The following is a 16,321-nucleotide window of genomic DNA, read 5'->3' on the forward strand; positions in this document are numbered from 1 at the left end:
TCAATGGAATCACTGCTGTGTGTGCTGGTGGAAGTATTCTTCCCTCTGGCTATAAGGACTCTCAACCTCTGAGCATAATATCTTGGAAAATGAAGTTAACTTGTCTAGTGGATCTCTAGGTGTAATACTGAGTGGTGCCATTTCTATTTCTACTTCTTGATTTTTGACCTATGAATCCTAGCTATCTGAGAAACAGTATTGATTTTAAAAGCACACAGCCTTCTGAAGAAACTTGATCACCTATGGTACTGTCCATCCAGGAAGTACTGTAACTGAGTTATAAAAGGCCGTTCTGACATTCTCTCAATCTAACAGCTTCAGAATGAAGGGGAACTAGGTAAAACAAGTGAACTCAATAGTAATGGGGCCATCACCACATTTCATTTGCTGTTGAAGTAAGCTGAGCAGTAGATAAGTAATCTTGTAAGTCCACAGATAGTTGTTTTGGCAGAAACACAGTCTGCAGGGAAGGAAACTCAGTATCTAGAGTTAGTATCTATTCTAATAAGGACAAAACACTGACCTTTCCACAATGGAAAATTGTCCAATGTAATCAATCTGTCACCAGGAAGCTAGCTGATCAGCTCCATAAACAGTACACTATCAAGGACTCATTGTTGGTCTCTGCTGGCAGACGGGGCACTAAGATGTGGCCATGGACAGGCTGGCCATGGTGAGTAGAAGCCCATGTTGCTGATCCCACAGGTAAACTTTATTCCTGCCACCATGGTCCCCTTTGAGTCCATTTGGTGATGACCAGGGTGGCTGAAGAAAAATGTTGACTGGTATCCATGACTGGGTCATCCTGTCCACTTCATTATTAAAGTCCTTCACTGCTGAAGTCATCATTAATTGAGCATTCACATCAGACACAAATATATTTATGATTTTTCCCATTTGGAGGGAAATATCCACATACTTCTTCTTCAGATATTCTTGCCATCAATTTTCCAGTAGTATTGTTTCAAAGTCCCTTACCATCCAGCCAAACTATTGGTTAAAGCCCACAAATCACTATATAATCACATACCTGGCCATTTATCTTTACAGGCAAGTAAGCTATCGGGTATCCAAGTTCTGTACCTTGGGAAGATATTCCATCACACTCTCTGCCAGGGAAGTCACAGAGTGGGAGTAATGTTAGAGTAGTCCACTTTGGGATGGTGTCTGCATATGATGCAGAACCATTGGTAAACCAGATCCAGGTCTTATATTTCTCTGTTAATTATAGACAACCCCTACCCCTGTTATTAGGCCACAAGTGCAGGCTGGGATAGAGAATCCAGTGCAGCAGGCATGGGAACCATGGGCATTTGGGTTGCTTCTTCATAGACATCACTGGTACCTTCAAGGCTTGCTCAGGCTAGAACATGTACATACCACTTGCATTTAATAATGGTGTGACAGTGTACTCCCAATTTAATGGCCTGGCAATCATACAACACCCAATTCAGGAAAGGCAGCTCAGATGCCATGTAAAACTGATGACCCATTGTTAAGCATTCAGTCTGAGCCACCAGGGAAGGCACAGGGCAGGCTAATAGCTGTTCTTCACATGCTGCTATTCAGTGGCTCCATTACATCCAACTCTGCAACCCCATGGACTGCAGCATGCCAGGTTTGCCTGTCCTTCATTGTCTCCAGGAGTTTGTTCAAACTCATGTCCATTGAGTTAATGATGCCATCCAACCATCTCACCCTTTCGCCCCATTTTTTCTCATGCCCTCAATCTTTCCCAGCATCAGGGTCTTTTTTAATGTGTCAGCACTTCACATCAGGTGCCCAAAGTATTGGAGCGTCAACTTCAGCATCAGTCCTTTCAATGAATATTCAAGGTTTATTTCTTTTAGGATTAACTGGTTTGATCAACTTGCTGGCCAAGATAATCTTAAGAGCCTTCTCCAGCATTAAATTCTGAAAGTATTTAATCAATTCTTTGGCGCTCAGCCTTCTTTATGGTCCAACTCTCAAATCTGTACATGACTACTGGAAAAACCATAGCTTTGACTATACAACGGTTCTATGAAGACCTACAAGATCTTCTAGAACTAACACACAAAAAAGCTGTCCTTTTCATCATAGGGGACTGGATTGCAAAAGTAGGAAGTCAAGAGATATCTGGAGTTACAGGCAAATTTGGCCTTTGAGTACAAAATGAAACAGGGGAAAGGTTAACAGAGTTTTGCCAAGAGAATGCATTGGTCACAGCAAACACCTTCTTCCAGCAACACAAGAGATAACTTTACACATGACATCACCAGATGGTTAATATCAAAATCATATTGATTATATTCTTTGCAGCCAAAGATGGAGAAGCTCTATACAGTCAGCAAAAACAAGACTGGCATCTGACTGTGGCTCAGATCATTAACTCCTTACTACAAAATTCAGATTTAAATTGAAGAAAGTAGGGAAAACCACTAGACCATTCAGGTATGACCTAAATCAATCTTATAATTATACAGTAGAAGTTACAAATAGATTGAAAGGATTAGATCTGACAGAGTGCCTGAAGAACTATGAACAGAGGTTTGTGACATTGTACAGGAGGCAGTGATCCAAACTATCCTCAAGAAAACGAAATACAAAAAGGCAAAATGATTGTCTGAGGAGGCCTTGCAAATAGCTGAGAAAAGAAGAGAAGCAAAAGGCAAAGAGAAAAGGAAAGATATGCCCATTTGGTTACAGAGTTCCAAAGAACATCAAGGAGAGATAAGAAAGCCTTTTTCAGTAATCAATTCAAAGAAACAGAAAAAAAAAAATAGAATGGGAAAGACTAGAGTTCTCTTCAAGAAAATTAGAGATATCAAAGGAACATTTCATGCAAAGATGGGCACAATAAAGGACAAAAACAGTATGGACCTAAGAAGCAGAAGATGTTAAGAAGAGGTGGCAAGAATATACAGAAGAACTATACAGAAAAGATCTTCATGACCCAGATAACCATGATGGTGTGATCACTCACCTAGAGCTAGACATCCTGGAATTTGAAGTCAAGTGGGCCTTAGGAAGCATCACCACAAACAAAAATAGTGAAGGTGATGGAATTCCAGTTGAGCTAATTCAAATCTTAAAAGATGATGCTGTTAAATAGCTGCACTCAATATGCCAGCAAATTTGGAAAACTCAGCAGAGGCCACAGGACTGGAAAAGGTCAGTTTTCATTTCAATCCCAAAAAAGGCAATGCCAAAGAATGTTCAAACTACTGCACAGTTGCACTCATCTCTCACATTAGCAAAGGAACACTCATTCTCCAAGCAAGGTTTCAATAGTATATGAACAATGACTTCCATTTGTTCAAGCTGGATTTAGAAAAGGCAGAGGAATCAGAGATCAAATTGCCAACATCCGTTGGATCCTTGAAAAAGCAGGAGAGTTCCAGAAAAACATCTACTTCTGCATTACTGACTATGCCAAAACCTTTGACTGTGTGGATCACAATAAACTGTGGAAAATTCTTAAAGTGATGGGGATACCACATCATCTTACCTGCCTCCTGAGAAATCTGTATACAGGTCAAGAAGCAAGAGTTAGAACTGGACATGAAACAATGGACTGGTTCCAAATTTGGAAAGAGTACTTCAAGGCTATATATTGTCACCATGCTTATTTAACTTATACACAGAGTACATCATGAGAAATGCTGGGCTGGATGAAACACAAGCTGGAATCAAGATTGCTGGGAGAAATATCAATAACCTCAGATATGCAGATGACACCACTGTTATGGCAGAAAGTGAAGAAGAACTAAAGAGGCTCTTGATGAAAATGAATGAGGGGCTGGTGCACTGGGACAACCCAGAGGGATGGTATGGGAGGGAGGAGGGAGGAGGGTTCAGGATGGGGAACACATGTATACCTGTGGCGGATTCATTTCGATATTTGGCAAAACTAATACAATTTTGTAAAGTTTAAAAACAAAATAAAATTTAAAAAAAGAAAAAGAAAAAGCAAGAGAGCTCCAGAAAAAAAAAAAAAAAAAAGAGAGAGAGAGAGAGAGTTTTTATACTATGATGTTAACTGAAAGGGCAGGCTGCAAAATTATAGACATGACCATGTGTTGTGTGCTTAAAAAAAAAAAGAAAAGAAAATGAATGAGCACAGTGAAAAAGTTGGCTTAAAACTCAACATTCAAAAAGCTAAGATCATGGCATCCAGTCCCATCACTTCATGGCAATTAGATGGGGAAACAATGGAAACAGTGAGAAACTTTATATTTTGAGGGGGCTCCAAAATCACTGCAGATGATGACTGCAGCCATGAAATTAAAAGACACTTGCTCCTTGGAAGAAAAGCTATGACAAACCTAGACAGCATATTAAAAAGCAGAGAATACTTTGCCAACAAAGGTCTGCCTAATCATATCTATGATTTTTCCAGTAGTCATATATGGATGTGAGAGTTCAACCATAAAGTTGAGCACCGAAGAATTGATGCCTTTGAATTGTGGTGTTGGAGAAGACTCTTGAGAGTCCCTTGGACTTCAAGGAGATCCAACCAGTCAGTCCTAAAGGAAATCATTCATGAATATTCATTGGAAGGACCAATGATGAAGCTGAAACTCCAAAACTTTGGCCACCTGATGTGAAGAACTGATTCATTGGAAAGGACTCTGATTCTGGGAAAGATTGAAGGCAGGAGGAGAAAGGGATGACAGAGTATGAGACAGTTGGATGACATCACTGACTTGATGGACATGAGTTTGAGCAAGCTCTGGGAGTTGGTGATGGACAGGGAAGCCTGGTCTGCTGCAGTCCAAGGGGTCATAAAGTGTCAGAAACGACTGAGTGACTGAACTGAACTGAAATTTACTATACAGACTTTTGTCAGCAATGTAATGTCTCTGCTTTAGATACACTGTCTAGGTTTGTCATAGCTTTTCTTCTAAGGAGCAAGCATCTTCTAATTTTATGGCTGCAATCACCATCCGCAGTGATTTTGGAGCCCAAGAAAATGAAGTCTATTATTGTTTCCATTTATTCCACATCTATTTGCCATTAAGTTATGCTTCCTCCCATGGAGAGTATTATCTGCAACAGATCTGAAGACTTTGTTCCAAACCTAAGGTTTAGCACTTATCTTGACCTGCCAAAGGCTCCAAAGAGCATCCCTATCTTCCACTACCACTTCAAGCACCTCTTTCTGCTGGATCATATGGTCCAAGTGGCACCACAGCTTGGAGAGAAGACTAGGTCTTTTGCAAATCTCTCGCCTCTTCTGAGCCATGCCCAAATCAAGCAGTTTTTCTGGTCCCTTGATAAAGTGGTTGTCTTAATGTACTCAACAAGGATAATGTTCCTTCTAAAATCCATAGTAGCCGACTAAGGGTTCTGTCTCCTTTTTGGTTGCAGGATGCGCTAGATGCAACAATGTAGCTATACCTTATGACATTATAATTCCACATGACCCACACAACTGAATCTCAAGAATTTCACGAAATTAAGTGGACCCTGAAATTTTTTGGATTTATTTCTCATCTTCTAGCAGGCAAATGTCTATCAATAAGTCTAAAGCAGTTGTTATTTCTTGCTCCCTAGGTCCAGTCAGCATAATGGACCAGTGGGATATCTTGTAGAAGGAAAAGAAATAAAAATCCCTAGAGAAAAATTTATAGATCATGTATGTGATAAAGCCTTGTATACTGGATACAAAAAAAATTCTCAAAACTTAATAATAAGAAAACATATAGCTCCATTAAAAAGGACAAAAAGTTTAAACAGACAGGTCACTAAACTAAATGTATATATGTTAAATAAGAACACAAAAACACGCTCCATGCCACTGTACTTGGGGATATGTAACTGAAGACCACAATGAGATACCATGACCCAACTATTAAAATAACTAAAATTGAAAAGACTATCCCTATTGGAAGTAGCGATACAGACTTTTGTACTAATAATTAGGCAACAAAAAGAGTTTAAAGGTAATTACATGAAATTGAAGAGGGCAGTGTGCTTAAGTCAGGTGTGGGTTAGGTTGAGGCTACCAATGCACATTATACTGCTCACTCCATCCTCTTACACTGCTGAGTTCTCACAGTGACTTCTCCTTTATCTATGATTTTTTCACCTCTTTTTAAGGTTTCACTGGCACAATTCTAAGAAATACTATAATCGATTAATGAATCTACCAAAATATATGCTTCTTTTTTCCCCTAGCTGCCAGTCATGTCCCAAGTCGAGGTTAAACATTTTTCTGCTCGTCAGATATCAAAGTACAATATTACTATTTTCATATTATGCTCTTTTGACATAAATAATGTTATTTTTGTAAATGAATTCTGTATGCCAAGTACTCTGTTAATAATTAGAGGCAAATCTGAACATGTGACCACCCTGTTCAAAATCCCTCAATAGTTTTCCTTTGAGATAAAGATAAAAGTCCCCAGCCTCGTCTCTCATGCTGTGATTCAACCCATGCTGGCCTGCCATGTCCAATCTGGCTCCTCTTTGCTTCCCTCGTTTGCATGTCAGCTCCATCTGCCTTTTTTTCCCATCCCCCCCACCCCCACCCCCAACTTCACTAGTGATCTTGTTCTCTGATAAGCTAGGCCTGCCAACGATGGAAAACCCTGAGGATGCTAAACGTCTAGAGGCAACACCTTGGTAGAAATGAAGACCCTCAGGACCCAGCCCTGACCCATTGAAACAGAATATGCATTTTCAGAAAATCACCAGGAGGTTCACAGGGATTAAAGTTGGAGAACAACTGATCTAGGCCACCTCCCACTGTGATCCTTTGTTTTGTTTTATCTTTGCTCCTTCCCCTGACCTATGTCTAGTAAAATTTTTCTCCAAAAATTTCACTGTAGAGTGGGGAGTTCTTTGCAGATCTGGAATGTGAGCTATAGTTTCCACGAGGAGGACAACACTCTTGTAGTTGGCTCCTAAAGGGAGTCTAGAATTTTGTCTTCATTGAATTCATGTATAATCAGCTCAGAAAAGACCACACTAATTAAAGGACTCAGAGCATCAAAATTTGTGGATGAATTGAAGTTTGCATAAACATGCCAGAAGTGTCATCTGTTGTGGAAGGTAGTGACATAAAATACAATTTCAGTTGTTAAAACTAGAATTGTCTACAATGACTTGATGTTTATGATTTTAGAGTCTGTAATGCCCTGTGGAACAACCTGGACTTTCCCTACAGGTTCAAATCTATAATGCCCAGAGGAACAACTTAGTTTTGTCCTAAAGGGAATCGATGCATGATATTAGGAAATTTTAGAGCTTCATTCCTTCCTCTTCGGTTTAAAAAGAACCCTTTCATATAATTGGTTGACTCTTTGGTTCAAAGCTAATTTACATAAACAAAATTTTCCTGACCTTGGGAAATGAATGTGCGAGGAATTGGAATTGTGGCCTGTGTCATTATCATTCCAGTGATGTTGCATTATTTTCTACTTAAAAAGCCTACCTCTTTGAAAGGATCGCCACAATTTCTTACAAGATATGGGTAAAAGAGAAATAACTTCTATAAGGCGTATCATTCTTAGGTAAAACAGGCAGAATACTGTAAAATCTATAATTTTAGATTGACTTACTATGTCAAAAAGGCAGGTGAAAAAAATTAACAATATGAAATATCTATATATCATATTTTTGTGACTAAATCTAGATAAGCAAAATAACTGTATGACTGAATTGTCCCTCAATGATAATTCATTATCTTTCTAACATAACTATAAAGACTTCATAAGTTTTGGTGAACTAGAATCTTAAAGAATTTAAACTGGCTTTAAATATAGGTCACATGTTTCCTACCTAAGAAATTTTTCTGGGTATTCTGATTAAAAGTTTCATTCTTCTTAATTAATCACAGTTGCTGACTGAACTTTTAAGGTAAGTCACTTACATATTAATTTCTCTATTCTCTCACCTACTTCTGAGAATACTTTTATTCAGTATTTTAATATATATTGTAAGAAATATGCATAAAATGTTCCCCTATAATAAAGACCCACACACATATTGAATTTGAGCATTTTCAATTATCCTTTAATTTGGAATTGCAAGGAACGGAGCCTATTCAAAATTAAATACATTTGACAACTAGAATTACTGGTATTGGTTATTTATATTACTTGAATTAGGCTCCAGTCTTTGGCTCAATTTTATTTTACTAGAAAAACTGGTGGGAAGAAAATGCTCTCAAATAAACACAGCAGGATTTCTAGAGAAAATCAGCTCTAATCACTCTAATAAAATATATAAATTAATTTTTAATTAATTATGGAAAGAACTTTCCAGCAATGCTAATATATTTAAAAACAGTCAAAGTTTCTAAGGTAAACTTTAAAATTAAATTCTCTGTGTCACACACAAATTCCCTAGGAAGATAATCTTTGAATTTTGAAAAAAAGAATACAGAAGGATTCCCAGTGTTGACATTTAATGAAAACCAGGATTAAGACAAATATTTACCTGCAAATTTTCCCCATATTTCCTTCTTGGTGTTTATCTGATACTACCTGTCTTCATTGTCTTGTCTTTCCTACAGTTTTCTATCCGTGTCTCTGTTATGCTTTTTATATTTCTTGACTTGTTTTTTAAATAACTCACCCAATTGCTCCTTTCTACTTCTATCCTCTTTCTCATCTTGGTGTCTTCCTCTCTTCAGAAAGTGTGAAAGAAAGTGAAAGTGTTAGTCCTTCAGTCATGTCTGACTCTTTGCAATCCCACAGACTGTAGACCACCAGGCTCCTCTGTCCATGGAATTTTCCAGGCAAGAATACTGGAGTGGACTGCCATTCCCTTCTCCAGGGGATCTTCCCAACCCAGGGATTGAACCCGGGTTTATTGCACTTCAGGCAGATTCTTTACCATCTGAGCCACCAGGGAAGGTCAACAAAACCTGTGTCTAAACACTTTAGAAAATATGTATTTAAATACTCTACAGGAAAAAAAAAAACTTTTATCTATAGGAAGTAGAAAAATTATAATTGTTATCCATTTTTTTCTTGGTGTACTCAAAAACATTCTCCTCGCGTTATGTGCGATGCTTCCCGTTCATTTCTCACTATTCTCTGGCCTCAACTCTATCATAAATTGGAAACTCCTCTCACTAAAGACACTAAAAATCTCTCATTTCCCAGATTCAATGATTGTTCACCTCCTGTTCTAGGGAGGCATTCATTTTGCCGATCAGTGTTGCACTTGATTATGTCCTTGTGTCTTTTTTCTCTTAATGTTTACAACACTCAACTCTCCAGTTCTTCCTTCTGCTTCTCTGATTACTCTGCTCAGTGTATCTTTTTGGTCTCTCCCTTCTCTCTCTTTGGCTAAAGCTAGGGCAATGGCACCCCACTCCAGTACTCTTGCCTGGAAAATCCCATGGATGGAGGAGCCTGGTGGGCTGCAGTCCATGAGGTCGCTGAGAGTCAGACACTGAGTGATTTTACTTTGACTTTTCACTTTCATGCATTGGAGAAGGAAATGGCAACCGACCCCAGTGTTCCTGCCTGGAGAATCCCAGGGACGGGGAAGCCTGGTGGGCTGTTGTCTATGGGGTCGCACAGAGTCGGACACTACTGAAGTGACTTAGCAGCAGCAGGGCACTTGTTTGTAACAGAAAACTAGTTAGCTGAATGGAAATTGACTATTACATAGAAATTCCAGGGAGATTAGAGGAATCTGCTGATAAATGGGCAGGAACAGAAGAAAACAATACAGTGAGACAGTAGCCCAAATCAAATCTCCACACTTGCTCAGTAGGAGCTCCTATCGCAGCTGCTGAATTGTAGAAGCCACAGCTCACACTGACAATGCAGCTGGTACAGATGCAAGAAGCATTTCCTAGGGTCTTGATATGGCTGCCTTTGCTGACTTTGCAACCCAAATTCATTTTTTCCTGTTCCTTTGGTCCATGCTCGATGTTACAAATCCAGTGTTAGTATGTTTGACTATTCAAACCTAGATCAAGTCCCCTTACTCTAGTTGCAAGGGGATGGAAAAGTGTTTCTGGCTCCTTTGACTTCTAGAGTACGTGGTAGCCTTTGCCTGATACCAAGACTCATGTAGTAGAAAAGAGGATCATTTTCAGCTATCTAAAATGATATGTATCTATTTCAAAACTTCTTTAATAAAATTTGCCCATTTTGTTTTCTATATCCTCCTCTTTTTTCCTTATGCACACTTTCTAATGGTTAGGTCATTCATAAGTATGCCTTCAGTTATCCAAATACTCCAAAGTCATTGTTTATATTCAGTGCTAACAAACATACTAGTAAGCTATCCCACCTGGATATTCAGAAGATGCTTTCTCCACAAAGTGGCCCAAACATCTGAATTCTCAAGTTCAGTTTGTGATGACCATCTATCCAACTCTGTCTCCTTTCTCCTTCACTGACCACCTCCTTCACATCTAAGTTACTGAGTCTTAGTGACTCTACATTCTGATTTATTTCTCTCTTTTTTTCTCTTCTCATCACGGGTGACCCCATGGACTGTAGCCCGCCAGGCTCCTCTGTGGGATTTCCCAAACAAGAATACTGGAATGGGTTTGCTAGTAGTAAATTACACCAGAGAGACCAGAGCGTCACATGAATTTGAATCAACTGGAGGGAATTTTTGAAATGCAGATTGTTGAGCTTCATTCTTGCCCTCTTGAACATACATTTACAAAATACTGCATAATCTGTATTTTGTACAAATATTTCACCAATTTTGATGTGTATTCTGATTTGAGAACAATTCAATAAGAGTGTCAGCTCCCTAATTAGTATTCCTGACACTAGTTTCCCTCCCCCACAGAGTTTTTCTACACTACCAAATATTTATTTTAAAAAATATAATGTGGGTCCTTGTATTAAAAATTCCAAGTGCATGCCTTCTGTCTGACAAAGTTCAAGATCTTTCACATGACATCCAAATCATTTTGTAATAGTTCAAATTTCTTTTCCCTGGAATCTCATCCATATCCTAGACAGAATGTCCCTCACACATTCAGTTATCTCCATAAATTTAGCTAATGTTTACAGTCTTTTTCTTTTTTTTTTTCTAATTTTATTTTATTTTTAAACTTTACATACTTGTATTAGTTTTGCCAAATATCAAAATGAATCCGCCACAGGTATACATGTGTTCCCCATCCCGAACCCTCCTCCCTCCTCCCTCCCCATACCATCCCTCTGGGCCGTCCCAGTGCACCAGCCCCAAGCATCCAGCATCGTGCATCGAACCTGGACTGGCAACTCGTTTCCTACATGATATTTTACATGTTTCATTGACAGTCTTTTTCTTTTCTCTATATCCTTTCATTCTCCCACATTTTTAATGCCATAAATGCATTTTCCACTACACCAATTTCCAAAATTAGTTTCCATTGCTATTTGTTGTTGTTGTTTAGTTGCTATGTTGCGTCCAACACTTTGTGACCCCATGGACTGTAGCCTGCCAGGCTCCTCTGGGGGATTACCCAAGTAAGAATACTGGAGTGGGCATGCTAGTACTAAATACATTTAAGGCACTCTGATAAGTGTATGACTTTGTTTCAACTACATTCTCCCAATACTCTTTTTATAAAGCTTACATCTACTTGGGCTTCCCTGGGGGCTCAGAGAGTAAAGAATCTACCAGCAATGTGGGAGACCTAGGTTCGATCCCTGAGTTGGGAAGGTGCCCTGGAGGTGGGCATGGCAACCCACTCCAGTATTCTTACCTGGAGAATCCCCATGAAAAAGCCTGGGGGGATACAGTCCATGGGGTCATTTACATCTACTTATATCTTACATTTATTGCATTTCATTTCAGGGAGCATGGATCCTAAAAATGCAACACTGCTGTCAATGTTTGTTCTCACTGGACTTCCCCATCAATTGGAGTGGCAAATCCCCCTGTTCTTGTTGTTCTTGGTGATATATGTCATCACCACTGTGGGAAACCTTGGACTAATTTATCTTATCTACAATGACCCTCATCTTCACATCCCCATGTACTTCTTCCTTGGGAGTTTAGCCTTTGTGGATTCTTGGATATCATCCACAGTGACCCCCAAGATGCTAGTCAATTTTTTTGCCAGGAGTAAAATGATATCTCTCTCTGAATGCATGTTACAATTTCTTTCCTTTGCATTTGGTGGAACCACGGAATGCTTTCTGCTTGCAACAATGGCATATGATCGCTATGTGGCCATATGCAAACCATTACTGTATCCAGTGATTATGACCAACAAACTATGCATCCAGCTGTTAGTCTCATCATTTGTAGCAGGGCTTATTCATCCCATGATTCATGTAGGTGCTTTGTTCAGGTTAACCTTCTGTAAGTCTAACATAATACATCACTTTTACTGTGACATCATGCCATTGTTTAGGATTTCTTGTATTGACCCTTCAATTAATGTCCTAATGGTATTTATTTCATCTGGGTCAATACAAGTGTGCAGCATTATGACTGTTCTTGTCTCTTATACATTTGTTCTACATACGGTTTTGAAAAATAAGTCTGTACAAGGCATAAGAAAGGCCTTCTCCACCTGTGGAGCCCACCTCCTATCTGTCTCTTTATACTATGGGACTCTTCTCTTCATGTATGTGCGCCCTGGATCCACACAGGCAGATGATCAAGATATGATGGATTCTCTATTTTACACTGTCATAATTCCCTTGTTAAATCCAATCATCTACAGCCTGAGAAATAAGAAAGTCATAGATTCACTGACAAAAGTATTAAAGAGAAATATTTAGATCTCATACTATTATCAGTTCTTTTTTTTTTTTTTTTACTGATAGTCACAAAATTGTGCAGATTATATGTGGTTCAGATTGGGTTAGGGTTCAAGGTTTTTTACAGTTATAATTAGTGTTTTGACTCAAGTTGTTAGCACTAACATACTCCTTAAGATATTCATGTATACTGTTCAAAAACATAAGGAAGTTTCAACAATTTTCATGTCACATTAGAATAATTGAAGCAGGAAACAAAATATTTTACATACTTGTGTATTTTATAATGTAGATTTATAAAATGATTAGGCACTGAAATAATAATGTTCCTCTAATAGGATTTGACTCTGTTGTCTTTGATAGTAATATAGCTGCACAGCCTGGAGACTCAACTGCATATAAATCCACAATGTATGCAGTGTGTTTGAATCAAATGGTGTAAATCACAAGAATTCTGCTGCAAACCAAAAGGTCTTTCAGTCCACTTTATTTGGGACATGGTGAATTCCCCCATCACCATGGGGATTCAACAGTCATATACCAGAGAGAAATAAAAAGAAATGGGAAAAGCAATGAAGAAAAATGAGAAGCAAGTTAAGACAGTGAAGGGAGAGTCAAATGTTAAGAGGATGCTCTTAGCCCAGTCATTGTCCATGAGCAACAAAAAGAGGGAATTGGCTCTCACTGTCTATGATGTCACTTCCCAGTTGTCCCTGTATTTTGTAGGATAATCTGAAAACCTTCACTAATTAGAAAGCTAGATGAGACTGCAGAATTTAATTGGGATGGGCTTAAAGAAGAAAAGTGGCACAATAGGAAGGAAATGGTCAATCTTGCTAGATTTTTTAAAGGGAAACTTTTAAAATGAATCAATAATATATAAATCTTTCTGGCATGCAGTGTTTACATGATTTTGAGTGCATATTACAAAATTTCAAATAACGTTAACTTGATATAATGCCATAGTGCCTAGTGGGTGGCTGGAAAAGACAAAAAAATGAGCAAGATTTTGGATATTTTTGTGTCCTCAAGTCCTTTAACATTAGTTTTCATCTCACTCTATACTCTAAGTACAATGAGAGACCTATCTTTGGGTCCACTCCTGACTTTCCTTTTACAACACTGAAATTCCGTACACCTACTTACTGATGCACTGAGGACCTTATCCTACAAGCTATCTGCCTCTGTCTTTTGCAAAACTTTCCTTTTATCATGTTGGTACTCAAAAGTCCTAAACATAGTTGCCAGGTTATACTTCATAGACAGAACTATGATTAAATCATATCCCTTTTCAATAACTTTTAGAGGATTGACATTGCCGATGGATACTGTACAAATACAGTATTTGTATTTAGCTCTGTAGATGTAGTCATGCATATATTTATTTGTTCATGTGTATGTCCAGATTACATGAAATACGTATACATACATTCATAGACATCTGTATCTATATCCACACCCCCTGTATTACATCTTTCTAACTTACTCTATCACTATTGCATATCTTTCTATCTCTACCTCAACCTCCATTTCTATCCTCCTGATTGCTCCCTGATTTTCTCACCATCTATTATATGGTCCTTTCAAATAATATCTTGGTTTAACTCAGAAGTCACTGACCCCACAATTCTCCTAATGGACCTTGTCTTATACCCAAAAAGAGTTTCAAAAAGCTTTCCAAACACCCTGAAGTTACACAGCTACATGCATTTGCTAATACAAGTCTGTCCACAGAGAATATACACTGTTTATTGACAATACATTCATCTTTATTTACAACTCAAATGGTGTCCTTAATCCAAAGCTTTTCTCATATATTACAGCATTCATAATGCATTTCCACATTATACTGAAGAAGATAGCAATGTTTAGTCAGTTCTTTCATATTTCTTAGGTCACATTTGATCTTCTGTTGGTTGGCCAAAAAGTTTGTGTGGGTTTTTCAATAACACCTTAGAGAAAAAACAAAACAAACTTTTTAGCCAACCCAATATAATACTTATTTGGGGACCACAAGCTTCTTTTTTTTTTTTAATATAAATTAGATGTCTTAGTCTCTATCTTTTGCAGTAATGAGCATAACTTTGCAACACTGCAGCTTACACACATGAGGTCTTGAATAAGTATCTCTGAAATATTTATAAAATTGAGCTGAATATGACAGCACAAATACATAGAGTGCAGTAAGAATATATCACTCATTTTTAATCTTGCAGTGAGCCCAGGAGACATTGGGGCTTAGATGGCTACAGCACACAACTCATATTCTTCTTTAATGATAATTGCAAGCATTACGCACATAAAGTTACCTATATTCTTGTTCTTTTTATCATTATGATTGGCTCCTGGGATAGACTATAGCATATATCAAGGAGAAGCTATTCAGTTGGATGCTTGGTTTAAACACCTGTTTGGTTTAAACATTGGTTTAAAATATACAAGCATTAAAAAATATAATTATCCTATCATTTGAAGGTCCACTTCACAAGGCTAGACTGGGTGATCTGCCCTTTTTTTGTTCCCAAAAGGGATATTCCCAAGCCCTTGGACAAAGAATAGAAATGGATCATAATTTAGCTGCTTTTACTTTTTTCCTAAGAAAATCTATGTTATTGAATATATCTATATTTAAAAAATTTTGTTGTTGTATAACAGTCTCAGTGTACTGATGCTTTAATGCGAGCTGTCTTGATTTTACTTGTTCATTCATTATTACAATCCCCAAACTGGATTGATAATACAAAAGCTACTATCTTCTGCCATCACAATGGTCTGGTTCGCTAAATGACCTTCCTTTGAATCAGCAGTCTGATGTCACACTATGGCGATACGAACAAAGTCTATTACTTCTCAAGACTTACTTTAGATTGGGTGAGTACAGAACAGACGGTTGGGGTCCTCTCAGAAGCTCAGAATTCCTGTGCAGACTTCTCTTTTATATGCCTGGTATATAGATTCCTCTGCTAGTTCTTATCCTTTAGTGCAATCACAAATATTTTACTTTATGCCTTCCACAAATTCACCAAAATCCCTAGTTCATAGATGTGATCTAATTCTCACTTCTTTTACAGACATTTCTCATCTTTGAACTTCATTTCTGTCACTTTAGTAGCATGTTGAACTCCCCAGGTCAGTAGGTGCCCAATATGCTACTGTAGAAGAGTAGTAACTCCAGAAAGAAAGAAGAGGCTGAACTAAAGTGAAAACAACACCCACGTGTAGATGTGGCTGGTGATGGAAGTAAAGACCCATGCTGTAAAGAACAATATTGCATAGGAACCTGGAATGTTAGGTCCAAGAATCAAGGTAAATTGGAAGTAGTCAAACAGGAGATGGCAAGAGTGAACATCAACATTATAGCAATCAGTGAACTAAAATGGATCAGAATGGGGGAATTTAATTTAGATGACCATTATATCTACTACTTTAGGCAAAAATTCCTCAGAAGAAATGGAGTAACTCTCATAGTCAATAAAAGAGTCCAAAATACAATACTTGGGTGTAGTCTCAAAAATGACAGAATGATCTCTGTTTCCAAGGCAAACCATTCAATATCACAGTAATCCAAGTCTATACCCCAACCACTAATGCCAAAGAAGCTTAAGTAGAAAGGTTCTATGATGACTTATAGACCTTCTAGAACTAACACAAAA

The 16,321-nt window shown here is 38.0% G+C and overlaps 1 protein-coding gene across 1 annotated transcript; it reads left to right on the forward strand.

The window, feature by feature from the left end:
• Positions 1 to 11,759: 11,759 nt before the first annotated feature.
• On the forward strand, positions 11,760 to 12,689 carry LOC113898641 (olfactory receptor 5H2-like). The gene has a single exon (XM_027551969.1). It carries the CDS (start codon positions 11,760 to 11,762, stop codon positions 12,687 to 12,689), a length of 930 nt encoding a protein of 309 aa, XP_027407770.1.
• The last annotated feature ends 3,632 nt before the right edge of the window (positions 12,690 to 16,321 follow it).

The sequence above is a fragment of the Bos indicus x Bos taurus genome, chromosome 1 (assembly GCF_003369695.1).
Source record: "Bos indicus x Bos taurus breed Angus x Brahman F1 hybrid chromosome 1, Bos_hybrid_MaternalHap_v2.0, whole genome shotgun sequence".
Taxonomy (NCBI): domain Eukaryota; kingdom Metazoa; phylum Chordata; class Mammalia; order Artiodactyla; family Bovidae; genus Bos; species Bos indicus x Bos taurus.